Genomic DNA, 25,376 nt, shown 5'->3' with positions numbered 1-25,376 from the left:
CTAAGTCTCATTTCAGTTTATTACAGAGCACACGCAGAAAGTGGTGGTGAAATGTTACCTTTTATTGTTACACATTTTAAGACGGCTTCATAATGAGAATAATAACTTAAATAGGACAATAAATAAAACTCCTCCTGACCCCTTCTCATCTGATGTGTGAGCACATTGATTCATCCAAGGGTAACTCCCTAACTAAAAAAAAAAAAATCATTAAGTGTGTTATCATATTTTTAACACAGTGAAGTAACCATAAAATGTGATGGGTTTAATAGCGTGTGTCCTGTGTAAACTTGCCTTTTTACGTGGAAAATGCTGTCAGAATTCCAGGAACAAGGTAATGTTTCATTGTCACGTGTCACTTTTATATATATATAGCACATTTAAAAAGTCAAGGCTAACCAAAGTGCGTAACAGAATAAAATATCAATGATCAATGATAATTACAAACAATAAAAGTAAGACAATAAAAACAGTACAATAAATACAAATAAAATATCAAAACAGGTGACTCTCAGCCAAAGTCTAGAGTAAAAAGGTGGGTCTTGAGGCATGCTTTGAAAGTGGGAAAGCTAGTCACAGTCCAGACAGCAGCAGGCAGCCGCCACTGTAAAAGCTCGATCCTCTCTTGTTTTCTGGAGGGACGATGCACGTCCAAAAAGGACAGAAAGGTATTTTGGGGCCAGCCCATTCAGACATTTAAAAACAAATAAAAGAATCTTAAAATCAATCGTGTACCTAACCAGGAGCCAATGAAGAGAGGGAAGCACTACTGTTATGTGTTGCTGCAGTCTGGACAAGCTGGAGATGGTTGAGCTCTGATTGGCCGATGCCGACGTACAAGGAGTTGCTGTAATCTAAGTGCGATGTAATAAAGGAAGGATAACTTTTTCTAGATCCGTCCTTTTTAGGTAGGATTTAACTTTGGGTAGAAGGCGAAGCTGAAAAAAAAGCTAGCCTTGACCACTGAGCTTACCTGCTCGTCCAATTTAAGCGCCCCATTAATAATCACACCAAGATTGCCTGGGATCCTATGTAAGGTGCTAGTGGGCCAAGGGAGCCGGCAAGGACCTCATATAACGTGAGAATAGTAGAGGGCCCAGAAGTGACCCCTGGGGGACCCCGCAGGTCACAGGGGCAACTGAGGAGGAAAACTGTCCCGACTGCACAGATCTATCTGTGAGGCAAGATTTAAACCAGTCTAACACAGGGCCTTCAATGCCTACGCAGTGCTTGAGGCGTGATGGGAGGATTTTGTGATCCATTATGTCAAACAACGCTGCTAGGTCTAAAAGAATAAAAGAGGGACAACTGCCAGAGTTGTGGTTTAAAAGAATATCGTTAAAAACTTTTCAAAAAGCAGATTCAGTGCTGCTTAAAACCAGACTGAAACAGTACGCCAACACTGGCCCGATTCAAAAAATCTTCAAGTTGGTTAAGTTTCTCTAAAACCTTGGAAATAAAAAGGAGTTTGGAAATTGTCCTGAAATTAGTCAGGACGAAGGGATCCAGGTTTTTTTTAAAAGAGGCTGTGCAATGGCGTACACCTCGGGCTTTCATTATCAGTCAATACTGTTAAAAATTAGCCACAATTGCCATGGATAAAAAAAATATTACCCATGTTAATGTTTAGAGTACAGCCTTCAGAGGCTTTGTCTTTCCCACACATGTTTCTTTTCAAAATTTTCAAAGCAACTGAGGAAAAGAGTGGAAATGAAAGAGAAAAAAGAAAGGGAAATGAAAAGAACTGTGCAGAAAAGAGCAGGGAAATGACAAATTGGCAAATAAAACAAAAAACTGTGGAACAGAAAGCAGAGGAGATGCAAGGAAAGAAAGGGAAAGAAAATAAAAAGTGCAAAGGAAAGAAAACATCAACATTTGCTATCTGTATCCCATTCACTAATTCTTCATATTTTGTGTCATGTGTTTTTAAAAATGTGAAAGAAGGGCAACCGGTGTTTTCCTGAAGATTTTTCTTCCACGTATCTTCTTCAGCTTAAATGGCTGGAGGGGGAGTTGGGGTGATACGGGAACATCTATGGCACATGAGCCGTTCAAGGCTCTAGTCCCAGGGTGTGAGGAGGGGTTCAAAGGTCCAGTCGACCTTGTCTCAGCGTGACGTGGGCGACCGGGAGCCTCTACAGACGTGTCGTAACAGTGTGTGTCTCTTCTTGTTGCTTTGCGATGGTAACAAAGCGCTCAGTGGAGCCACAGAAGAATAAATGGCTGCACCAGCTGCTTTGCCGAGTGGAGCAGCGCAGCAGAAAGCGGGGAGACACACAGAGCTGACATATCCACCAGGAAGTTCAGCACCATCCCCAGCAGGAGGATAGCCAGCAGGTATCCGTGGAAGAGCAGGCTGTGCCAGCTACCCTGAGCGATCACCTGCCAGGGGGTGTCTGGGTGCAGCAGCCACAGGAGGCCCAGCACCCAACTCTGGTTGACCATCTCCGTGTAGTAGATGTCAAAAACGGAGGTTTGAGCATCGGATGGGTGGCAGCGCGCAGCCTTGGACACTTTAGCCAGCAAAGTCAAAGCGAGGCCGTGGAGGATTAAAGCCAGGGGCGCGTACATGCACTCAAGAGGCTCAATGCCCGAGAGACCGTTGAATGCTGTGGAGAGAGAAGAAGAGGATAAAAGGCTGATCTGAGGGCAAATGACACCTGTCCTTTTGTCTTTTTCTTTTTTTTTTTTTTTTACCTGTGATGACGACTGACGTCCCGCTCAGGATGCAAAGCAGAACGGAGATGTGCACGGACGGTCGTGTTTCCACCTTCAGGGCGAAACTAAAGCCCACAGTCATCGGGGCCAACACGGGCAGGATGAGGAGGAAGACGCTGGCATACGAGCCGCTGGCTTTGACCCACATGGCCAGCACAGCCTGAACGCTGTTACAGATAGCAGGCAGCAGCAGCCTCTCACCCAGGGACCTGGAGTAATGTTTCAGAGGCACCAGGCCCAGGAGATGGAGGAGATTTAAGAATAGAAGAGAGACCAGGACCTGCAGAGAAAGGATTACGTTACAGCATACACTCTGTGCGTTGTGTACATGTTTTTTTTTTTTTGTGGTTAATATTTTAATATCTCACTCACAATAACTTTCCATAACCACACCAATGTGCACTGTATTTTGATAACGCACAGAGGACGGAGTTTCAACCTTTGGACAGGGCCATTGATGTGGTCAGCTAACCATTTGGTTAAACATCTCATGAGCTTATTGACTTTCAAACCCTTCTTCACTAACTCTGCCTCTGTTTTGTCCTTCAAACTGCCACACAAGCCAGTAGCTACACAGGAGAAAGCGGTCTGAACAAATGATTGACCGCAGCCCGACGGAACAATCAATTTTAAACTGCCGTCGGTGTTAGTGCTACCTTTTTTAAGCCTTTGTGTGAATTTGCTTATATGCTTGCAGAGATGTCAATTATGCACACATGTTGCTGCAGCTTGAGCAAACACAACGCTGACACAGCGCCCTGTGTAAACTAAGCAGCGGGCACAGTCACCGCGTGTGACCCGTATCACTCCATTCACATGATTTGTGATGCAATTTGTCGAGACTGCAGGCACCAACCTGGGCGAAGCACAGAGCCACAGCATACGGGTAGTGATACTGAGGGATGAAGATGCCCACCACAAAGTTTCTGAGCCTGTCAGCCAGGCCGTAAACCACCACGAGGAGGAGGAAGAGGATGGGAAACAGGGGCTTCAGAGTCTGACTTGACAACAGACTCTTCGCAGCTAAGGGACATCTTCCCGTCCTCCAGCTCTCTGGCCTGCACACAGGGAGTGACGGACGTGAATCATGCGATGATAGTTGTTATGTACACAATAAAAGTTCATCTATGAAAATAAAATTACTGGTTACTCATTTAACTGAGGACGATACCTCAAAAGCCTGGAGCGGTACCTTTCTCGGACATGCTATCATTCCGTGCAGAATTTGCTAGAGTAAAGATGCCTGTCGTTAGGATTCCTCACAAAACAATTCATTCAATAGTGTGTTTTATTTGGGTCTTCATTTGCATGACTGATGTGAGCCCATCTCGTCCTTTTCTCTGTCCTTATTTGGTTGTTCTTATTTACATAGGTTTTTTACTCAGTGATAAAACTTCATGCTCACTACCAGTGTTTTTAAATATGCTTTAGTGATGAATAAATCTGTAAAACAAGCCTTAAAGTGTATAGGTCAATCTGCCTGCTGAATAAACTCAACACAAAGTGCCAAAATGATAGCTGAAAATTGAAGCTCCCTGTTGAAATTTATATCCTTTTTTTAAAAAAAAAAAAAAAAAGATAGACAAGGGAGGAAATATATAATAAGTAGAAAGGCTGTTTAGTTTTTGTTCTGATGTTTTTGAAATACAGCTATAACAAAATGTATAAAAATGTGCCTCTTTTCAGATATAACAGGAAAAAAATAAATAATAGCACTTACCATTTATAATCACTCCCAAAGTCATGTTTCATCTTCAAGCTCCAGTCACTCCCTCCGGGTGGCCGTCAGTGCCGTTCGTTCCGTCTGTGGCCAACATTCACACATTTTGACTAATGCTAAAAGTCCACCGTGTTAACCGCCCCCGGCCACTCTGCTTTTTTGCTCACCTGCTCTCTGTGTGGACGGCATTCCCCTTGTGAGTTTTGTCTCTCTTTCAGCCTGGACTTTGGTCCTGATTTGGTCCTGTGACCTTGATTCACCATAACCGGAGGAGCATATCAAAATCTGAAATGCTTTATTGATCGCAGGGGAAAATGACTTTTTGTTGCAGCTGCTCCTGCTCAAAGTGTACCAGTGTTAAGAACATAGAGCAATGTAGGCAATAAGAATATTTATAGCAAGAAAACACAAATCAATGTAAAAAAAAATACAAGAAATATTTATGACAATATGTACAAGCATAAGTGAACCTGTGTTCTGAGTTGTTGCTTTATAATAACATGGAATACAGGTTATTGCACAGTTGCACAGAAATTATAGCACATGATAAGTCCAGAGTCCAGTTCCATATAAGGGAATACGTAGAAGTATATGAAAATAAAGTGATGATTTATTGCACAATATCAGTATAAATATGGTTATGAATATAGCTTATACACACTCAGAGGCAGGCGGGATTGGCTTCCTGTGGCTCTGTGGTGCATCGTGTTGTGATCAGTCTGGTGCAGAAAGAACTCCTGTGTCTGACCAGCACGTCATGGGGTGGGTTCAACTCATTGCCCAGGATGACATTCACTCTGTGAAGCGTTCTCCTGTCTGACGCCCCCGTCAGAGGGTCCGGCTTCACTCCCACAACGTCACTCCACCCTCATCCTGCCGCCCCAGCACGCAGCAGCATAGGAGGTGGCGCTGGCCACCACAGACTCGTACAGCATTCTGGGCACAGTCCTGCAGACGTTTAAAAGACCTCGGCCGCCTCAGAAAATAGAGGCGACTCTGGCGCTTCCTGTACAGGGCGTCAGTGTTCTTTCCCCCAGATACTGCGAATCCCCAGATACAGATATGGATGGAGTTGGTCTTTGTCACGTTTTTGCTGTAGGTGGTTCTGCTCACACCATGTCACCTGATGTGTGCGTTCCTCCTCCAGCGTTATCAGAGGAAATTGCTTTTTTATTATCCATCTACAAATGGTAACAGGATTTGCTGATCTACATTATTATTTTTTTTTTTTTTGCTAAAAGGAGAGTAAATCACTCTCTGTTTTCTTAAGCTTCGACACCTGTTTGTGACATTCCTGACAGTCCTTTCCCAGCTTTACGTTCCCGACCCACCCACCCACCCCCCCCACATGGATCCCACATGACTGCCCGTTTAACCAAACAGACTCCTCAAACTGAGAGGATGGACCCTGCAGAGTCTGTCGCTCATGTAGCAACAAGACAGCATGCTGCAGAGGGCTTTTTTTTTTTCTCCCATGGGTGTCATTTAAGTTGACTCCGAAACACATAGTTGTGTTTACACAGATATGAGCGTTACGCAGTGTGCACATACTTCACTGTCTGTTCACAGTGTGCAGAGGGTGTTGGCAATAATTTCCCTTCCGGCCACGACAGGTGGCAGACATGCTCTGTTCTTCATTTCTCACTATCGGGACACAGGTTGAAAGAAAAACAAAGAGGTAATTGATAAGACAATTAAACAAGAGGTGGGCAGTAACTGAATAAAACTTTCTGATAAATAATACACGTAGTCTTATATAATGTTTTAAAGAGATGACATCATCATAATGCAGCCCGTCTGGCTGGGGCCTTCTGGTCAAGGCTTTCACTAACCAGGCGTATCATTATGACCACCTTCCTAATATTGTGTAGGTCTCCCTTCGGCCTCCTATATTAATGTCATTTGTTCAGGGCCTGTGTCTGGGAGCAAGGCAGATGGCTGAAAGGAGTGAACGATGTGACCTTCAGTTGATAAGGAGCATAAAACAGATCTACACTGCGTGTTCTCTTATCATATGAGCTCATCTGTGTCGGGACGAGTGTAGCGGTGAGGACCCGAATGCAGGACAAAAGATTTTAATTTTAATGAAAACTAGCGAGAACAAAAAAGTTCTGCAGAGGGCAGGTTAATCCAAAATAACCAAAAAAAAAAAAAACAGGACAAAAAGCGCAGGAACAAGGGCGAGGAAGGAATTCATGGGAAACAACACAGGGAAGTAACAACAATGACGCGAAAGAGAACAAAGGCAAAGCGGGGCTATATATGCACACGAGGGATTAGGGATGACAAGACAGAGGTGAGGCTAATAAGGGCAATCAAACCAGGAGAAATCAATGAGTAATCAAGGGAAAAAAAAGGCTCACTACAGACAGGAAACCAAGACACTTGACAAAATAAAACAGGAAACACAAAACATGCACACGAAATAAAAGATAGACACGGAACCGTGACAATCTGGAGATGCTGGATTAAACACGCAGTGTTTTGATTTCTTATTTTCTAACGAATAATTTCCAGCTCAGTGGTCAATGTTACTTATTTCCCCTCTCACCTTCTTGAAGTGTCCATACTTATTTTTTATTATTATTATTATTTATTTATTTTTTTTGGTGGTATAACACTATAATTTACCACTTGGAATAATAAAGTGGGGCATTTCTACACACACTAATCAGTGATCTGCGCCGCTAGTAACCTTACTGCTCTCAGGAATAAGTCTGTGCCACTGCGTACCACTTATGATACTACAAGATGAAACACAATGGGGACATTTAGATCGAATTATTTCAAGAGAAGTTGGACATATGTACGCATCGTGTCGGCTGGGTCACGGCATAAATAAAGGGCAGTGTAATACACTACTAGAACAGCTGCACTGGCTTTAAGTGTTTAAGTTGTTGTTTAGCTAACATATGGCCATATACGGTACATGGAAACCTCGCCGGCCTGAAGACTGAAGAGGTGAAAGCAAAACCGTAAACCGCACAGTTGTAGGGGGCAGTGGATTCAGAGGAGGGGGAGGGTGTGATGGATGGGAAAGGCTGAGGCTGAGGGAGAGTGAACAGAAGGTGGAGGAGAGGCAATGACATGGCCGAGAGTGGCAACCGAGGGGCCCGTAGATACACACAGTAAGACCCGAAACTTAAACATTTCAATGGGGAAACTAAGATGTGGTTTAAATCTGCTGCAGGATGCTTCTGACTGTGGTCACCGTGCACACAGGAATTAGGATTTGAACATTATTCATAGCTTTGTTATTATGTTTCTCAGAGCTGCTGGTTGGATATGTCTTGTGCAATCCCTTCACATCATTCTCTGCTAACATAAGCTTGTTCTGTGTTTTTTTGTGCTGTATTATCCCTTTAGTCTACTCTGTCTGAGTGCTTAAATGGCTTAAAAAACAAAACAGTTTCCCTTTTTTTTCCTCTTTGTTAACCATCAATACAGGCATTAAAATCAGTTTAATTTCTAAGTAAATAGTGATGGTATCCTCCCTCATTCCATCTCTCTTCTATCTAATCTATACACTGACCTAATTTCTGCATGGCCTTCAGAGCAGCGTAAAGTCTTGTCCTGGAAAAACTGATGGTACACAGTATAAGTTTCAGAAGTTAATTTGGGTGAAGTGGGACTTTCTAGGTCTCTCTTCCGTCACCTGTCACAGCCAGCTACTGTGTGGCCCTTTAGGGCACTTAACCATTACTGCGTTTCCAAGACCACCAGCTAAATTAAGTGCAAGGCAGAAGCAGGGCTGAGCGAGAATCACAGCACCAACAAATGCTTAGTGGGTTATTTACCAAATTGTTTTTTTTTTTTTTTTTTTTTTTATACCTTATTACATCTTGTCTGGCTTTTTGAGAGAGGATTCTTCAACACTTTTTTAATTTTTTTTTTACGTGCGTAGCATGTTGTTCTGATGAAGGGCTGCTGGGAACAGCTGATGCATCTGCCAAATGACTTAAACGAGATGGGCATTGTACTGTCCAGGTAAATATTTCTGCATCTTTTCTCTTCCAGTTTAGTCTCTTGCACTGTTGCGTTGTTACTACGTTTAGCAAAGCTCTGTGTGTGCCTCTTTGCTCATGTCAGAGTGAATAACAGCTGTAGACGGGCCTCCAGGGAGCCTGCCAACACGTTCCAAACCGTGAGCAGCATCTCTGACAGAGAGGTCAATAGCACAGATAGTGACCATTCCTCCATCATACCTGCCTCGAACAAAGGTAAGTGGTGCATTTTTTACTTCTAACACTATCGCTCACCCACCTCTGTGCACGCGGACGCGCCGTACTCTCAGTATTTACTTCTGCCTGCAAGCAGTGTGCGAGCCGGAGGAGGCTCTGGTTCCTGCCCTTCCAGAAACGGCCCGGGTGGAGCGAGGCTATATCACCCCGCAGCAGGTGTACAACCTGCTGAACGCTGAGGAAGGCCAGCCCGCCTTGTACGACCCCTACTACATGCTCATCCTGGACTGCCGCAGCGCAGAGAGGTGGGTGCTGCACGGATAAACCGGTGCTCTTCAGATGCAGACAACAAATGATGTTCAACACATTTATCTCAACAAATGTTTTAAAGATAGGAGGTCAAATATGTGTTAATCCACTTAAGAAAATAGTCCCTCAAAAGGTGCCCTGTTGACACCTGTCTGAGCAGACAAATACAGCTTTAAAAAATTATGATAATAAAATCTGTAACCGGGGAACTCCTAGTCAATCGCAATGAATCATATTATGAATATTTGTGTGTTTCTAGGTACAAGGACAGTCACGTGGTGACAGCGCGGGCCGCTGTGACGGTGATCCACCCTGAGCTGGGATGTCTGATCAGCTGCATCGAGCTGCAGAAGTATTCTATAATACTGCTGTACGCGGAGGAGGGATGCAGCCCAGGTCAGCAGCCCACACTCAGCCTCTCGGACACACGCGTGCACCCACAGGGACGCCCATTTGAGAAATAAGTCACAGCTGGGTTAGTTGTTGGCAGCGCAGGCGGAAATGTCCCAATGCTTGTTAGAATTTCAACAGCCATTCACGGTCTCAAGGTTTTACTCAGTCTTAGGGCGATTTCCGTGAAATTTTATTCAGATATTCACGCCCCCCCCTTGGAGAGACGACTCGGAATAGATTTGGTGGTTAACTTTTAATCATCAGAACAGACATTCATTTTGTCCAGTATTGTTGTTTGTGAATTAATACATATGAAACTAATTGCATTCCCATCGGTATCCGTTTTATTTTGTGCCACCGCTCTAATGAACACGATGAATATTATATCTGCTTAGTGTCAAAAAGTCAGCAGCACCAAGTCACTAGCAAACTGCTTAATGAAGTCAGCTGTACTGATTTCTCTTTGTGGTGTGTGTTCCACTGCTTTGATTGTCTCCTCGTCTTTCTGTGCACACTTCAGTGGGCAGTGTAAAGGCCAGGGCAGACTCCCCCGACCTCCAGCGCTGCTTTTTCCAGCTCAGTGCTTTGGGAATGGACCCTGTCATCCTGCTTGGAGGTTTCTCATCCTTCCACTCCCTCTACTCTTTCCTCTGCACCCCACGCATGGTCCTGCTTGAACCTGAGCGGCACACCCTCACCATCTACCCCTCTGAGATCCTGGAGGGAGCTCTCTACCAGGGCTCAGCCTCCCAGGCCTCCGACTACCGCATCATCAAGAACCTCCACATCACGCACGTGGTCAACGCCACCGCCAACTCCCCGGACGCTTTCCCCAGCACGCTGCGCTACCTGAGGCTGCGCCTCAGCGACGACGCCCAGCAGGACCTGGTGGAGGCCCTGCCGCTGGCGTCCAGGTTCATCAGCGCGGCGCTGAAGGCCGAGCCCGCCGGCCGCGTCCTGGTCCACTGCAGCATGGGCAGAAGCCGCAGCTCCGCGCTGACGCTGGCCTTCCTCATGGAGCACCGCCGCTGGTCGCTGCTCCACGCCCTGCGCTGGCTGAAGGAGAGGAGGGCGTGCACGGCGCCCAACGTGAACTTCCTGCGCCAGCTGCTCACCTACGAGGAGCAGCTGTTCGGGAGCAGACTCACCTCCCTGGACGACATCCGCCGATGATGGCTGGAGGAGAAACAGAAACACTTGATGTTTTTTTTTTTTTTAATATTATTATTTTCTACACTTCACATTAAGAGAAAGTGTTCTGCAGTTCACAGTCGAGAAAATGAGCTGTGAATGAATTAACAAGATTTGCAATGAAGACTCTCAAGAACTAGATAGAAGAACCCCCCGTCCCTCCCTCCACGCACACACATTAATCTTGCTTCGCCATCAGTGTTTCTTGCTATGCCTCATTAACATACAGATGTTTAATTATGGTACAATATAATCCTGTTATGACACCCTGCTTGGTGATAGCTGATAGAAACTGTACGTTAATAAAGTGTATTTATTTCACTTTACACTAGAAAGGTCTCCTCTTCTTCAAGCCTGTTGCACGATGGAATCAAAGACGGCAGAGTTATTGAAGGTTTGCAGTGTTTACCACAGGCATATCTTGCAGTGTTTATAGGTCATGCCAGCTAAGACACACTGCACTTCTTCACACACACTTAACTCCACCCTGTTGGTGCTCAGCAGCAGCAGCAGCAGCAGCAGGAACTCCCTCCCTCCAGTCACACTTTCTAGTTGGAAGGAAGGAATTTTCTGGAATGTGTGTGGGAGATGGTGTCAAATAGTTTTCTCCGGGGCGAATCAAACATTGCAAATCTACACAGAATCGAACAGGATGAGGCTATAATAGGCCTGCCTTGTCTAAGTTAAAACATGAGTTAAAACATGGGATTAAAAAAAAAAAATGTATGAACAACCTGGATTAAAAAAAAGAGAGAAGAAAACACAAAAAAAGCGGTGCATTTTCAACACGTGGCAGATTGAAGTCAATTTCTGCATTAAACTCCCCCAGAACTACTCATCCATGTTCGGGTCAGGGCAGCTGTAGACGCCACCCCTCCAAGCATTTTTTTTTTTTTTTTTTAGGGAAGACAGCCCCCAAAGTTTCTGTCTGTATGCATGTGAGAGTCTGCACGTAAGCCTTCAGACTTTTCTTTTTTATAAATCCAGCCCCAACCACCAGATGGCCAACAGATAGGACCAGGACGGAGCACCGGATTCATCTTCTCACCGTCACCGAGGTTCACGGGGACCACTACGGACACATTCCTGCTGCAGGATGCTCGGGATTAGGTAAACACAGCCTCCCCGACTCCAACCAGATAAGAAAAATCACGCGTGGTCAAATTCAGGTCGCTATCGCGGCTTCTCACTCTCTTTTGGTCGCTTCTTATTTCTTGCTGTTTACGCCAGTGACCGTTATTAGAAAGTACTACTCCTGCGTTTAGCTAGCTCCGAGCTAACAGAGAGCTCAACTTGGACAAAACTTTTAACCGTTTGCGACGGTTCTCGGTGGCTGCAAATAGCTTAATAGGCCGGGCTGCGGTTGTGGAAAGTTGGTCAAATTGGCGTCATTTATTTAGTCTGGGTCAAAAGTGTAAATATAGAATGAAGCCAGCCGTAGAGTATCCCTAAAAAAACAGCTTTTATAATATATGCAATGCAACGCAGCGTGGATGGATGGTGCTGCCTTCACTTGCACCGTATTAACTAATTTAGCATCTGTATGTTTAGTTTGTAATTAGAAATTCACTTATTTTCTTTCATTTACCACACAGGAGTAACATACAACGTTAGAGCTACATGCATTTGGGGTTTAAATCTAATATTTAGATAAGTCCCACTCTAGTCACAATGCTTTGTGGTAAACAGTCAACACCAGCAGCCTTCGCGACGGTCGACTCTCTCTGCTGCCCGTGTCTCGGCTCGCAGGGTTTATTGAAGGGTTGTTGCAGGTAAAATCCGCCTCCATTGGACAGTGCGCAGTCCTCGCATGAGTTTTCTCCAACGGGGAGGGGCGAAGACGTGGCAGTAGTCCTCTTCCGTCCACATACTGTACTGTCTGACTCCATAGCCTCGCTCCGAGAAAATTCTGGAGCAGACACTTGGGATGGACGGGGGATTTCTGCATAAATACCATGCTTATTAGCAGGGACAGCTTTTACGTACGTTCAAAAGGACAGTAACTACAACAGTGTAACACATGCAAGCTGCTTAATGTGATAATAGAGAGTTTATTGCGCCCTGAGGGATCTGTATTTTTTTGGGGTTGCTGTAGAGTATTGTGGGGTCCTGGGAAGTTTGTATTTTATGAGTTTTTTATGCATTCTTATTTACTGATGTATTGAACCCACTGGCAGCCCAGTCATCCCTGCGCAGTTTTAATTCACTATTAAAGTGTCCTTGAATTGCCTCGTCTGTAAAAATGTAATTTATCCCAATCTGCTCCGTACATCGGAAGCAAAACGGTGTTCACTTTCAGTTCGAACAATAAGAGATGACATTTACCTTAAGTGATCCCCCAAAAAGAAAAATCAAAACTGACGCAGCTGAGCATGAACGTTAAAAAAACAAAACAAAAATAAATGTTGCATTGTAAACTATGACACATATTCAGCGTGCAGGGGCTCATTTATTGCTCTGGAAATCTGTAATTATTCCGGTATTTTCATCTGCAAATGGTTTCAGCGTTAACATTAAAAAAACAACCACTGAAAGTTTTCTAGGAAATGTAGGGAATGGTTGAAGTGCCGAGGCACGCTGAGGGAGAGCGATACTGGAGTAAATTCCTTCACCAGATGATGGGATTTGACACATATTGCGGGAGTTTCTTAGGGTCTGTGCGTCTCGGTGATGCGACTCCTGTCACATATCCTATTTTCAAACACTTAACAAGATGTTGTGACCTAATAGACACGTCCGAACAAAGTTCAGAGAGGTTTTTATTATAACTCGGAGGGAAATGTTTAAAGTGGCTTTCTGTAACTTGTTTAAATGAAGCGTCTCAACAAGTGTCTGGCAGGTCGAAGGTTAAATAGTTTTTCACGTGTCGTGTGCGATCACGTACGCGGACGAAAACTCTCGCTGCCACTCAGGCTCGTGTGTGGCGTGACACGTGGATCAGACGTATATTGTCTGAACGCGCAGCTTTAATCTCGACATCGCCCCACTACAACATTATTACAGGAGAGACGCTGCAGCTGTCGTTGTGTCATTGCCATGATTACAGTGATTCGGCTTTTTATCCTGGAAAGTGGAAGAGCCATATTTATTGTATTTTGGACTAAGTGGCACCACAGACTCTGGAAACGTTTGCTGTAATGGTAAACCACGTCTTGTCTTGTGTCACTCAAATAGATTTCTTTTTTTTAAGTATTTTTTGTAGCTTTAGTTTCTTTTAACTGAATGTGAGGAATAGGGGAAAACGTCCCGTCCTCACCTCCGCTGCTGCTGCCGCTGACCTAAATTGAAATCCCAAATGCACTCATTCTTTTATTTTCGCTGAAGACTTGCCCTTGTGGCAAAGCCAAAACCTGCCCGAGCCTGTTGTCTGCTTTCACTGAAAGCAAACTGCACATAAGCAGGTTTCATTCCTGACCTTTACTTTGCCAGGATGTGCACGCAGGCGTTTGTAGCATCTGGAGCAGATTCAGAGCACATCCACCTACACGTTGTGAGCGGGCATTTCTGTATGTGCATGACGCCGTATTGTTAGAAGCTTAATTCAATCAGGAAAAGTCCCATTGACATCTTACACAAGCGCTGTGGCCGAGAGACAAAGCAGCACTATTAGATTCTGCTATTAATACGAAGCAGAAAGCTTGAAATGTATCCCAGAGCGTTTTCCTTTCCCCACAATATCAGTGCGGTTCTCCTGAGCATGAGACGCTAAGTTTATTCCTCTAGTAAACATGATGAACTTTTGTTTGTGTCTTTTCTTTGGTTTTCCCAGTCAATGCGTTTCTGGCTCCAATAAGATTCATTTGTCAATAAGCAAGAAAGGACTTGTGCTCAGCTCATCTTCATTGCCTGTTCACTCAGTGAAAGAAAAAGCATCTAATACAACATTCCTGCCCTGAATCTTAGCTCTGTGAAGGTTGAGGTATTAAGGATTTGTTTGAAATGAAACGGAGAGAGCTGTTGATGTAGCGTGTTGCAGACTGTGGTTTGTAACACCGTTGAATTGTATTGTGTTGTTAGATGTGTTTCTATTATTTTGATGACCACATTTTAGTGAATGGACTTGGCTTAACAACAAAAAGACCTTTGTGTTCGATTCAATGCAGTTTAACAGCATCACAAATAACATCCTCCAAAATGATCCTCCGGTTAATTTACTGCATCTCTTACACTGTTTCAACATGAATTGGACATAACAAGGAGGCGTTTAATGCAGGACTGTTAAATTACAATGCCTTTCTTTTCAGTAGTGTATCTAAGTGAGTGTATTTACATTTTGTAATACGTTAGAACACTTATTAAGGTTGTAGGCACTCGGCTAAAGGACACCCATGAGCTTTGGGCTGGTATTGTTCAACAAGGAGGTATTTTGATTCGTTTTGAGTCGTTGCTTTCCACAAGTTTCTTCCAACTCTGCTTCCGTGCAATCACAGTGTGCAGTAACGGCAGCCAGCAATTTTCCGGTTGGAGTAGGTTTTCACATAGCTTGTTAGCAGGGTACCTCAGTGATGTTAGATTAAGTGATTAATCCTCAGAGTAGATCCGACACAGGTCTCTGAATGCAGGGTCATTTTTTTAAAAAGCCACATTCTCACTTTCCTTCCTCCTCTGTGAAGGTTCTCAGTCATCCAGGTCATGGTAATACAAAAGGTGTTGAATAAAGGCAACTGGACTCAGTTCTGAGAGACTAGTTGAGGTTTAAATAGGAAAAGTCACTATTATGGTGTTGAAACTTCTTGGGGATAGAAGTCAGGTCACCATTCACACCTTGAGCCTCCAGGCTCCCACTGACAATAGCTTAGAGCTCCATTCATAGGATAAGTACCCCAGACACTCAGCCCCCCCCCTCTTAACGACAGGTAAGTACCAGCCATTATGGAAATAGTGGCACCAGTTTCTGGTCAAGTCAGTTTCTGGTGGGTGTTACCCACAGATTTTTCCTATTTAAACTTCAGCTTCCCACTAGTCTCTCAGAACTGTGCCACAGTCACAGACCAGAAGCCCTCTAGGATTGGTGACTGTGCCAGCTCCAGAGCTTAACCAGAAACAGTGACATCAACCACAGGCCTATATTTGGCTTCATGTGGTGGCTGGAAAGCTGCACTTCTAGGAAGATTAAGAGGATTCTCAAAGTTTTTACGCGGAAATATCTTTTTTTCTTTTTTGCCCCGTGCATCTGATTACGTATGTTTTTCTTTCTTATCACCGTCTCTTAATATTTCACTTCATTCATATCACAAAAAGCATATTTACTGTCATATGAATAATTAATAATGCATCCGAGTTGGGAAACTTTATCTTGATCTCCGTAGTCTTTCACTCAAAAGAGAAAATGTAAATTAAAAAGGTGCTGAAATCTAATATTAAAAAAGAAAATATGTTGAGTGAATATAAAATGTACATGGTTAAACATTCAAAAAATAATGTACGATGTCTAATCACAGTATTGACAAAGTGCAACGTGAAAAAAATAGAACTGTTTTCACTAAGTCCGTGGATTATTGGGTCCAAATGGTACGAACAGTCACATCTTATTTCAGTAGGAGTCGGAAGTAAAGGAAGTTAGCAGTGTGAGAAAAGGAAAGTTTAGGACAATGAGACAATGTGTCCTGTGTGAGTTTGAGGTCCGACGTTATCTGGTATTCAGCTCGAGCTGAGACTCTTTCAGGGTCATCAGAGACCAAAGTGTGAGTGTGTATCCATGCAAAACACAAGTCCATTCTCAGATTAACAGTCATGTTGACTTTTCTGTTGATTCTCATTCTCAAACTCATATTAAACAATTTGTCTGATGTCACTCTTTTTTTTTCTTTTCAGGATGGAGCTGCCGTGTTTGTGTCTATTGATGCTGAGCTGCCTACAGTCGCTCTCAGCCCACAACGACTTCTTCACCTCCATAGGTAATCCGTGCACATGCTGTAAAATTGAGCTCACTACTTATTTTTTTAAGCGCACACACACGAAGGCTAAATGTGTAATGATATTTCAGGATTTCGACCGTTTTCTGTCTAATTGAACCACAGTAGTATTGGTTGTTCCTGTGTTTTAACTGATGTATGACTTTGATTTGTGTCCCTCAGGCCAGATGACAGATCTGTTATACACGGAAAAAGACCTGGTCACGTCTCTGAAGGATTACATCAGAGCGGAGGAGAACAAACTAGAGCAGGTCAAAAGGTCAGTTTGTGCGCATGAATTCGTATCACGAGCGTAGAAACGAGACACAGGAGCGCGCACCTGCACTGAGCCCTTCCCTGTGATCAGTTTTTCATAACTACCTACCGCTGCCATCTTTGTGACAGGTGGGCTGATAAGCTGGACTCTTTGACAGCCACAGCCACACAGGACCCCGAAGGCTTCCTGGGACACCCTGTGAATGCCTTCAAGCTGATGAAGAGGCTCAACACAGAGTGGGGGAACCTGGAGAGTCTTGTGCTCAGTGACACCACTGATGGTGAGGATAAACACGACATATTACACTATAATATGCTGACCACTGTGTTTGGGATGGGGTTTCCCAAATGCTATATGAAGTGTCTTTAATGTGAAATCACATGACATAAAGTTATTATCAGTATGCATCTCTGGACTGAGCTTTTGTTCTTTGACTGGTTCAGAGTCGCCTTCATGTTTTCCAGGATTAACTGATCATGGAACTGATTTTAGAGAAACATTCTCCCTAGAGTCGAGGGTTGTGTGTTGTCAAAGCAATGAAAAAATGATAAAAACGAGACCTCTGCACATTCAAATATGCCTTATTCAGTAGCAAGTATGAAGTACCACTGCTCGCCCAGTTCACATTTGCCACATGTGGCTACACACGGATACATTTCTTACACTCAGAGTGACACCAAATATTCTCATTAAACGTTACGAGTGGTTGTTTGATGCTATATTTCGTCTCTCGTCTGTCTCGTCTCTCTTTCTCAGGATTCATTTCCAACCTGACCATCCAGAGACAGCATTTCCCCACAGACGAGGACCAGACCGGAGCTGCTAAAGCTCTCCTTCGGTTACAGGACACGTACAGGCTGGATGCTAACACCATCTCTACGGGAGATCTACCCGGTAACGATATCTAAATATGTGCACATAAACCAAAGCAAAGTTCGCATCTTGAGAGGCCTGCGAAACGTACAAACAACAGCAAACTAAATGCCATTAAAGTCTCAGTGAATAGCACAACAGTGTTCTTGGTTTTTGGGTTATTTGCTTTATAATAAAGAGTGTTCAATTCCCTTAATATTCCCTTCCTGTATTCACATTAGGAGTGAAGCACAAGAGCCCCATGACAGTGGAGGACTGTTACGAGCTGGGGAAAATTGCCTACTCTGATGTGGATTACTACCACACAGAGCTGTGGATGGCCCAGGCCCTGAAACAGCTGGACCAGGGAGAGGAGTCCACACTAGACAAGGCCACTGTGCTCGACTACCTCAGCTACGCCATCTACCAGCAGGGGGAGATAGAGCGTGCTCTGGACTACACCAAGAGGCTGCTTGAACTGGGTGAGTCCCTGCACACCACATAACACATAGAGATATAAAGATACTGCTTGGAAGTAACGGAAAAAACCTTTCTTATTGAAGGGTGGACCTTATCTTTGCGATTTATATAAAATCAGGACTTACAGTTGACGCATAGCTGGGTCATTTTGACCAGTTCTTCTTCAAAAATGTTTGGTTCTTTAGTTTGAATGTAATTCTCTCAATAACATATATTATATGCATCCACTCATTCATTGTTGGTTTGTCATTTTTAAGCCATTTTCTGGCCAGAGCCTTTTTTACACCCAACTAATAACACTCTCAAAAGGTATTTTGTTTATTTTTCCCCTTTTAAGCACGCTGAGAGCCATATTTTAGGATAGAAGACGTCACATAAACATGATTTAAAAGGATTTTTTTCCAGACTTACAGTCAGATTACTATATTTGGTTTAGAACACACCGTGATTAAATATCTAAGAAGCAAGTTGAATAAAGTAAAGAAGGAGGTTTGAACTGAATGACTGAATAGCGTGTGGCCAAATAAAGGTGGGGCAAAGGTCGGCATATCTAAACTGCACAGACGTTAACGCCTGAGACTGTTATCGTAGCTGGACCAAAACATCTACGCTGGAGTCCATAAAGATGAGTCTGAAGATAGTACGTCGGTTTTATCACTTGGTGTGATTCAAATCTCAATGAACGTTGATTTGGGAGTTTCAGATGCATGTACAGCACCGTTCACAGTGTTTAGCACCGCTTTTATCTGTAGAATAATCTAGAAAAAGACCTGCTATGGATGATTGCATAGACCTTTGTGACATTTGTGTCTTGATTGTAAACTACAATACCATTCTAAATCATCCACAGTTCACTGAGTGCACGTTAGCTTGCAGACTAAATTAGCTGCAATTCATCATAAGCAGCATTCAACATAAAAACCTAGTTATGTTATACTGAAATAATAACAGACATTGGTTCTATATTTCTGATATGTTCATACTTAAAGCTTAAAGGTCATCGTGATGCAGAGCAGTGAGACTTTTTACACGACACACTGGCTCATGAGCCAAGTCATCTGTTTTCACAAAACCGGATCATACTGACTACTTCTTAATTCTTCCACTTCTTCTGATGTATCCTTGATAGTGACCTCATTCTCCCGCGTTTCCTCCCGAATAGCCCCTGAATTAATGCGTCCTGTTTGTACATCTTGTTTCTCAGAACTGGAAAAGGTCAGGCTGAATAAATAGCATATAATTATACCACATTGGAAGCTCGGCTATTTTGATTGCGGGCCCTGTGATAGTTTCAGGCGACGCTGCAGCAGTCAACACTATTTGTGATCGGCCCCTATTATTTCCGTCCGCCTCTCGTTTCCAGACCCAGAGCACCAGCGCGCCAAGGGCAACCTGAAGTACTTTGAGTTCCAGCTGGAGAAGCTGAAAAAGGCCAAGGAGGAAGAAGTTGAAAAAGAGAAGACGACGGAGGAAAAGGAACCGCCTAAAAAGAGGACGAAGAGGTCCAAAAAGACATTTTCTCTGATCCCGGAGAGGAAGAAGTACGAGATGCTCTGCCGTGGGGAGGGTATCAGAATGGTGAGGAACGAGAAGAAGATACGCAACAACACTATTGCTCACACACAAACTCAGGCTTAACTCTTTGCACCCTTTTCTCTCAACCAGACGCCCCGCAGGCAAAGTCGACTCTTTTGCCGTTACTATGACAACAATAAAAACCCCATGTACGTGCTCGGACCTGTTAAGCAGCAAGACGAGTGGGACCGCCCTTACATCGTTCGCTACATCGACATCATCTCCGACGCAGAAATTGAGAGAATCAAGCGACTGGCAAAACCACGAGTGAGTATTTCTGATTAAATGTGTCAAACAATCGTTTATGATCGGAGGTTACTGAAGGGTGGTGGGGCCTGAGCTGTGATGCTGGTAGTTAGAGAGACACACAGGCGTTGCGCATCTGTGTGTGGGTAAATAATGTCCCTGGCTTCACAGCTACGCAGGGCAACCATCTCCAACCCCGTCACAGGAGTGCTGGAGACAGCTCCTTACAGGATCAGCAAAAGGTAAGAGAGAGAAAGGAGCTGCCGAGACAGAGCCGGTGAGGAGGGAGCGGGATTTTCTCCTCCTCTCCCCCCTCGATAACTCATCCTGTTTCCCCTCTGCACTCCTGTCTGTAGCTCAATTTGTCCTCCTCTCCGAAGCTTAAAGGCTCTTGAGCTGAAGCACAGGGTCCAGCAGAGATTGATGCATTGTATAAAAAAAAACACCATCGCTTCCTTATCAAACGGGTTTCATACAAATGTAATGAAATGAAGGAAGATGAGAAAAGATTCTTTAAGCTACTATATATACTTTTTTTTGAAAAAAAACAAAACAAAAGGGACATGAATGTTTCCTGAGGATCTTTCATGAATATGTTTCTGCTCAGGAGTCTGTTACATTGAGGTAACACAGGAAAACAGAGGAGGTGAAAATGTGTTACTCTTTCCTGCTAATTGACATTAATTCACTACTACATTTAGATCCTAGCATCGCCTCACAGAACACCCTTCTTCAGAATAACATGACGACTAGTGACCGGATCTGCTTTTCTTTTCTCTCCCTCTGTGCTCCTCTCGCTTTCCCACCCGTGTGTCCACCTGTGTGTATCGCGTCCCTTTGACTTTTCTCCAACCTGCGCGTCCTTGTCCGTGGTGCGGGAACTACTGTAGTTAAGGCGAGCCACGGTGCATGACCCCGAAACTGGGAAACTTACCACAGCTCAATACAGAGTCTCCAAGAGGTAAGGGGTCACAGGTCGGTGGGGGGGGGGGCCTCCGCGCCTTCCCCCAGCTCCTCATCCAACTTCATCTCTCATCCTCTGCAAAGTGGCTGAAACATGATGGGAATAAATGAAAAGGTTGAGCTACACTAACAGTAAGAGGAGCCTTTTCATGGTCACTCAAGGTCTTGAGCTCCATCTAATCACCATTTTGCTTCCCATCAGCGATTTGTTTTTTTTTTTAATCACATTTCTGTTACGACATCTCTAAGCTGCTGCAGTTCTGCTGTGCTTTTTCAACTTCCACATCAGCAAAAGATATTAAGACGAGGCCAGAGCCTGGATGCGCGCAGTACGTTCAGATACACGGATAGCCCGCTCAGAAAAAAAAATATCTGTTAAGCCTTTATAGATGCATCGCTCGCCCTAAAAATAGCAGGCGCAGCAGCCCTCCACAGTCCACCGGTCTCTTCGGTTTAACCGTTCTCGGTAATTAATGCGTATGTGTGTGGATGTGGGCGTACGGGTGTGGCGCCCCTTTGATGTCTCTGTGCGTCTACGTGCTAGCTAGCATGTTTTCCCCAAATTCAGTCGACGTCAGTGATTGAGGGACCAGAGGCAGATGGAAGAACTCGCAGCGGTCTGACCTCACTTTGAACCGGCTGCAACGCTCGAGGAAAGAATGCGTTGGCTCACATTTTATTTAGCGTCCCTTCACAAAAGTATAACTCGTCATACGCACAAACATCCTACGGAGTTTGTGCGTATGGATGACTCATCTCTCTCCGTCTCTGCCTCTTGCAAAGACTCACATAAAGTGAGGAAATTCAGGGAATCGCTCCCGTGGGGCAGCGGGGGGGTAGGCGTTATCTCACTAGCTTTGCCATGTCTTAAAAAAATCCCCTAAACTTGGGTTGGAATTGATTCTGCCTGATGCAATTGCAGCTTTATATAACTTTTAGCTTCATATAAACTGGTTGGACAGTTTTGTTATGTGGATACTGTGGCTTTTTAGTTTGAACTATTTAAACTTTACGATCATAGTCAACAGAAGTAGAATTTTATTGTGTTTTCACTGTTCACCAGAAAAAGTTTTACTGCTCAGTCAAGAGTTCATCGATGGCCTTCTCTGAGACTGGTGACAGAGTGAGAGTATGAAAGGCGGCTGTCGTCAGGGAATTTAAAACCGTGATAATATTTCTATTCTATTCTGTTGAAATATCCCCAAAGCCTGTACCCTGAGCTGATTGGAGATTCTAAATCTTATTCTGTTCCTGTTTTTAATTTTCTCCACACATCTACTTCCCTTTCCTCTCATGTGATTGCAATGCACAGCTTTCTTTTTGAGCTCTTCGTGGCATGTTTTTTTTTCCAGCATGACGTCTCTCTCTCAGTCGCCTTTTCCCAGATGAAAGCTTTGCTGCCATCTAGTGGACAAATGTTTTTTTCTTGCTGAACTGCTTTGTGGCATTAGCCTCTTCTTTCTCACTTGTGTTGCTTTCCTCCCTGTATTCCAGTGCTTGGCTCACTGGCTATGACGACCCAATGATTGATAAGATCAACCAGAGGATCGAGGATCTCACAGGGCTGGAGATGGACACTGCAGAAGAGCTGCAGGTTAGTTATTGGAAATCTGCGGGAAGCCTTTGTTTCTGTGTGTCTGTTTGGAGGCTTGTGTTTGTGATGCTTACTTTGGATCTTTTTTGTCGGTAGGTGGCAAATTACGGTGTCGGAGGTCAATACGAGCCTCACTTTGACTTCGGAAGGGTACGGTATTTACCATTTATTTCTGTGAACGCGCAGTGGTGTGGATAGGACAGGAAGTTAAACTCTGTGTTTTTTGTCTCTGTCCAGAAAGACGAGCCAGATGCGTTTAAAGAGCTTGGCACTGGGAATCGCATAGCAACGTGGCTCTTCTATGTGAGTAAACTCTATCTAAACACATCTAAACACCAACTTTAAATGAACTGCATCTTGTGTGGACATCATAGTCTTGATTACCTTATAATGAACTATATGTAGACAGTAGTTTTGGGGCAGCCACATACACATGGAATCCTGGATTTAAATATCTACCCTTATTATAAAACTGGTAATTTTTTAAGCTGTAATAAAGTGATTATGTAACATTTTTCACTTAAGAAATCTTAAAAAAAGAAGTCGTCCTTACTTAAAGCGTCTATTGGACTTTTATTATACTACATAAGGATGCATTCTCGCGGCACCATTATAGTTTTTATATCCGATTTGAAAGCAAATGTTCCTGATGAATCATGTGGGGTCTCGGACATAATTACTTCTGTGATTTAATTAAACGGCTGAAGGAATCTCATTAGGTTTTTAATATAGCAAAGACGTCCAATGAAATGAATTCAGCCCACACAGTCCTGAGTGAACTCAGTGTAGTCAGAAAAGCCGTATGTGTCTCACACTTAACAATGAAGCAGCAGAGCTCGGTGTGAATACATCAAGGACCGACTGACTGTCATCAGCGATTATAGGTTTTGTTGGTAGCTTTGCCTGTCTAGAAAGTAACACTTAATTTGGACCTCTGGCTCCGCTGATGCAATGAGTAGTAAAAATCTTCTACGGGGAGGCAGGTGGGATTTTAAGCAGTCTGCTAAAGACATACAAGCCATGTAATTAGTGTTACTTATTAGGAAGGCAGATTTATTTGTCAGTGCTGGACTTATTCCCCTCTCTCTCTTTGTTGCAGATGAGCGATGTATCAGCAGGTGGAGCCACAGTATTCCCAGATGTAGGCGCCTCAGTGTGGCCTCAAAAGGTAACTCTTCAGGCTACAACACTTATTAGCGTCTTATTTATTCAGTAGCCGTGATATTAGTAGGTAGACATTAGTTGGCTGTATATCACTAATACAATAATATCACTGCTGCTGAATCAATAATTAATTGTTGCAGCACCGCACCGTGTTTATTTACCTCTTCATCAGACGTAGCTCAGAGGACTAATGCTGTTTCTCTGAGATTCATAAAAGGCGTGTAGCATTGCGAACCTCTGTTTCCTGTTTGTGTGGATGCTACAGGGTTCTGCCGTGTTCTGGTACAATCTGTTCGCCAGTGGGGAGGGAGACTACAGCACCCGACATGCTGCTTGTCCAGTGTTGGTGGGCAACAAGTGGGGTGAGTTCGAATATCTTGTATCACAAAATAGTTCTATAAAAAAAATGTAAATCTAACAAATGCTAGACTCTCTCTTGAATTTGTGAGACAGGAATGGTAAACGAAGAAGTATTAAAGTGACTTGTTTCCCTTATGTCTTTAGTATCAAACAAGTGGATCCATGAAAGAGGCCAGGAATGGCGGAGACCCTGTGGCACAAGTGAAACCGAATGATGGAAAAAGACAGCCTCCTCCTCGCCTCCCCGCTCCTCTCACCACTTCCTTGTGAACCACCCAGGACCAAAGAACACTGCTGCAGATCACAGATGATACAATGTGTCCTAATGGCTCACTCCCTCATGACAAACACTGATTTTTTTTTCTCCCCTCCACCTGTTAGTCTCTGAGTCTAGAGATTGTTTTTAATGCCGAGCCCCTGGACAGTATTAGCGTTGCTGTGGCAAATAACATTTTTTTTTTTTTTTTTAAAGGTTGTTGGATGGTTTTAAAAGAACATTTGTCACTCCCGTGTGTCTTTTTTTTGCACTCTGAATGAACTTGAGCGCTGTGGTGAGGTTATTTTTCACTAGCGACTGTTAGGACGAGCTTCCTCCACTCTCTATGAACCTTAAAGGGACAGTTTACATTTTTAACTTGTCTGATTCATTGCATTAAATACGTCTCTTTTACACGTAGCAAAGGATTAAACAAAATCCGAGCTGTAAACTATTTTTTGTACTTTGTAAAATGACGCGCTCCACTTTCCGAGCAGTTTAATTTGCTCGGACTTTCCGAAAAACTGGCACACTCTTTCACACTGGTTTCCTCTTTTTCTTTGTCTGCATGTGGGAGCAATTTCTGCTACTGCTCCTTCAACTTAGAATTAAAAACTAAACATAGTGCTGTGTGGCAGGAATAAAATGGCATCCGGTGGTGTTGGTATTGGTATTGTGGGTGATGTGAAAAAAAAAAATTTTCATAAGAGCTGATTTAAGTTGCATGCTCGGTGTATGCAGTATGATATCATAGGTTGTTCTGTCTCAGTGCTATACTGTTTCTTCACTCTTGGCATTGCACTAGAATGTAGAGCCTGAACAAATGCACGGGCACGTTTCCAGACACACTCCCAAATCTGCATGAAATATCGATTTCAGAAATGCAATCTGAATGTCCCCGAGTTGGGCGGAAGAAGAAGAATGATGGAAAAAACGAAATTTAGGCAATAAATACACCACACTGATCCGTACCATATTGGCTGTTTGTTGCACGGATGTGAGCGTGTCCGTGCTGGCCAATTCTTTCAGTGTTAGAACATGTGGGGTTCCCAAGGAAGAATCATTTTTATTTATATGTCTCCATTTTTATGTGGTTTATGTGCAGATTGAAAGTCTTTTTTTTTTTTCTACAATAAAGGTTTGTTTCATTGATCTGAAGCGAGTGAACTGCTTCGCTGCTGGGTTTTCAGCGGGTGGGTGTGT

The 25,376-nt window shown here is 43.7% G+C and overlaps 3 protein-coding genes across 4 annotated transcripts; 2 read left to right on the top strand and 1 right to left on the bottom strand.

Moving 5' to 3' along the window:
• Positions 1-47: 47 nt before the first annotated feature.
• Positions 48-4,615, bottom strand: si:ch211-248a14.8. The gene is made up of 4 exons (XM_047604067.1): positions 4,439-4,615; positions 3,575-3,776; positions 2,698-2,998; positions 48-2,609 (listed from the first exon to the last, which is right to left on the bottom strand). Exons 1-4 carry the CDS (start codon positions 4,468-4,470, stop codon positions 2,197-2,199), a joined length of 948 nt encoding a protein of 315 aa, XP_047460023.1. The 5' UTR covers positions 4,471-4,615; the 3' UTR covers positions 48-2,196.
• Positions 4,616-9,138: 4,523 nt separating this feature from the next.
• LOC125019078 (probable rhodanese domain-containing dual specificity protein phosphatase) lies at positions 9,139-10,494 on the top strand. Its single transcript, XM_047603583.1, has 2 exons — positions 9,139-9,324; positions 9,842-10,494. Exon 2 carries the CDS (start codon positions 9,913-9,915, stop codon positions 10,492-10,494), a length of 582 nt encoding a protein of 193 aa, XP_047459539.1. The 5' UTR covers positions 9,139-9,324; positions 9,842-9,912.
• Positions 10,495-11,443: 949 nt separating this feature from the next.
• On the top strand, positions 11,444-25,325 carry p4ha1b (prolyl 4-hydroxylase, alpha polypeptide I b). 2 transcript variants are annotated; one of them, XM_047602515.1, is made up of 15 exons: positions 11,444-11,622; positions 16,327-16,409; positions 16,590-16,686; positions 16,812-16,963; positions 17,440-17,577; positions 17,778-18,017; positions 19,379-19,593; positions 19,681-19,857; positions 20,727-20,797; positions 22,294-22,393; positions 22,490-22,543; positions 22,631-22,696; positions 23,493-23,561; positions 23,823-23,919; positions 24,062-25,325. In XM_047602515.1, exons 1-15 carry the CDS (start codon positions 11,609-11,611, stop codon positions 24,130-24,132), a joined length of 1,644 nt encoding a protein of 547 aa, XP_047458471.1. In that variant the 5' UTR covers positions 11,444-11,608; the 3' UTR covers positions 24,133-25,325. The 2 variants fall into 2 exon arrangements, with proteins under 2 accessions (XP_047458471.1, XP_047458470.1); XM_047602514.1 differs by lacking the exon at positions 20,727-20,797 and adding an exon at positions 20,008-20,078 and having other exon boundaries at positions 11,445-11,622.
• The last annotated feature ends 51 nt before the right edge of the window (positions 25,326-25,376 follow it).

This window comes from Mugil cephalus, chromosome 13, assembly GCF_022458985.1.
Source record: "Mugil cephalus isolate CIBA_MC_2020 chromosome 13, CIBA_Mcephalus_1.1, whole genome shotgun sequence".
NCBI lineage: Eukaryota > Metazoa > Chordata > Actinopteri > Mugiliformes > Mugilidae > Mugil > Mugil cephalus.
Note: the sequence above shows the minus strand (reverse complement) of the source record. Positions and strands in the feature narration are given on the sequence as shown.

Bases quoted from the DNA above. Each gene is read 5' to 3' on its own strand.
- si:ch211-248a14.8 (XM_047604067.1), bottom strand. From the start codon at position 4,470: ATGAAACATGACTTTGGGAGTGATTATAAATG. The intron at 2,999-3,574 runs GTTGGTGCCTGC...CTTTCTCTGCAG, and splicing joins TGGCTCTGTGCTTCGCCCAG to GTCCTGGTCTCTCTTCTATT. The intron at 2,610-2,697 runs GTAAAAAAAAAA...CTCTCTCCACAG, and splicing joins GACGTCAGTCGTCATCACAG to CATTCAACGGTCTCTCGGGC.
- p4ha1b (XM_047602515.1), top strand. The intron at 16,964-17,439 runs GTGAGGATAAAC...TCTCTTTCTCAG, and splicing joins GCTCAGTGACACCACTGATG to GATTCATTTCCAACCTGACC. The intron at 19,858-20,726 runs GTGAGTATTTCT...GAACTACTGTAG, and splicing joins AGCGACTGGCAAAACCACGA to TTAAGGCGAGCCACGGTGCA.
- LOC125019078 (XM_047603583.1), top strand. From the start codon at position 9,913: ATGGACCCTGTCATCCTGCTTGGAGGTTTCTCATCCTTCCACTCCCTC.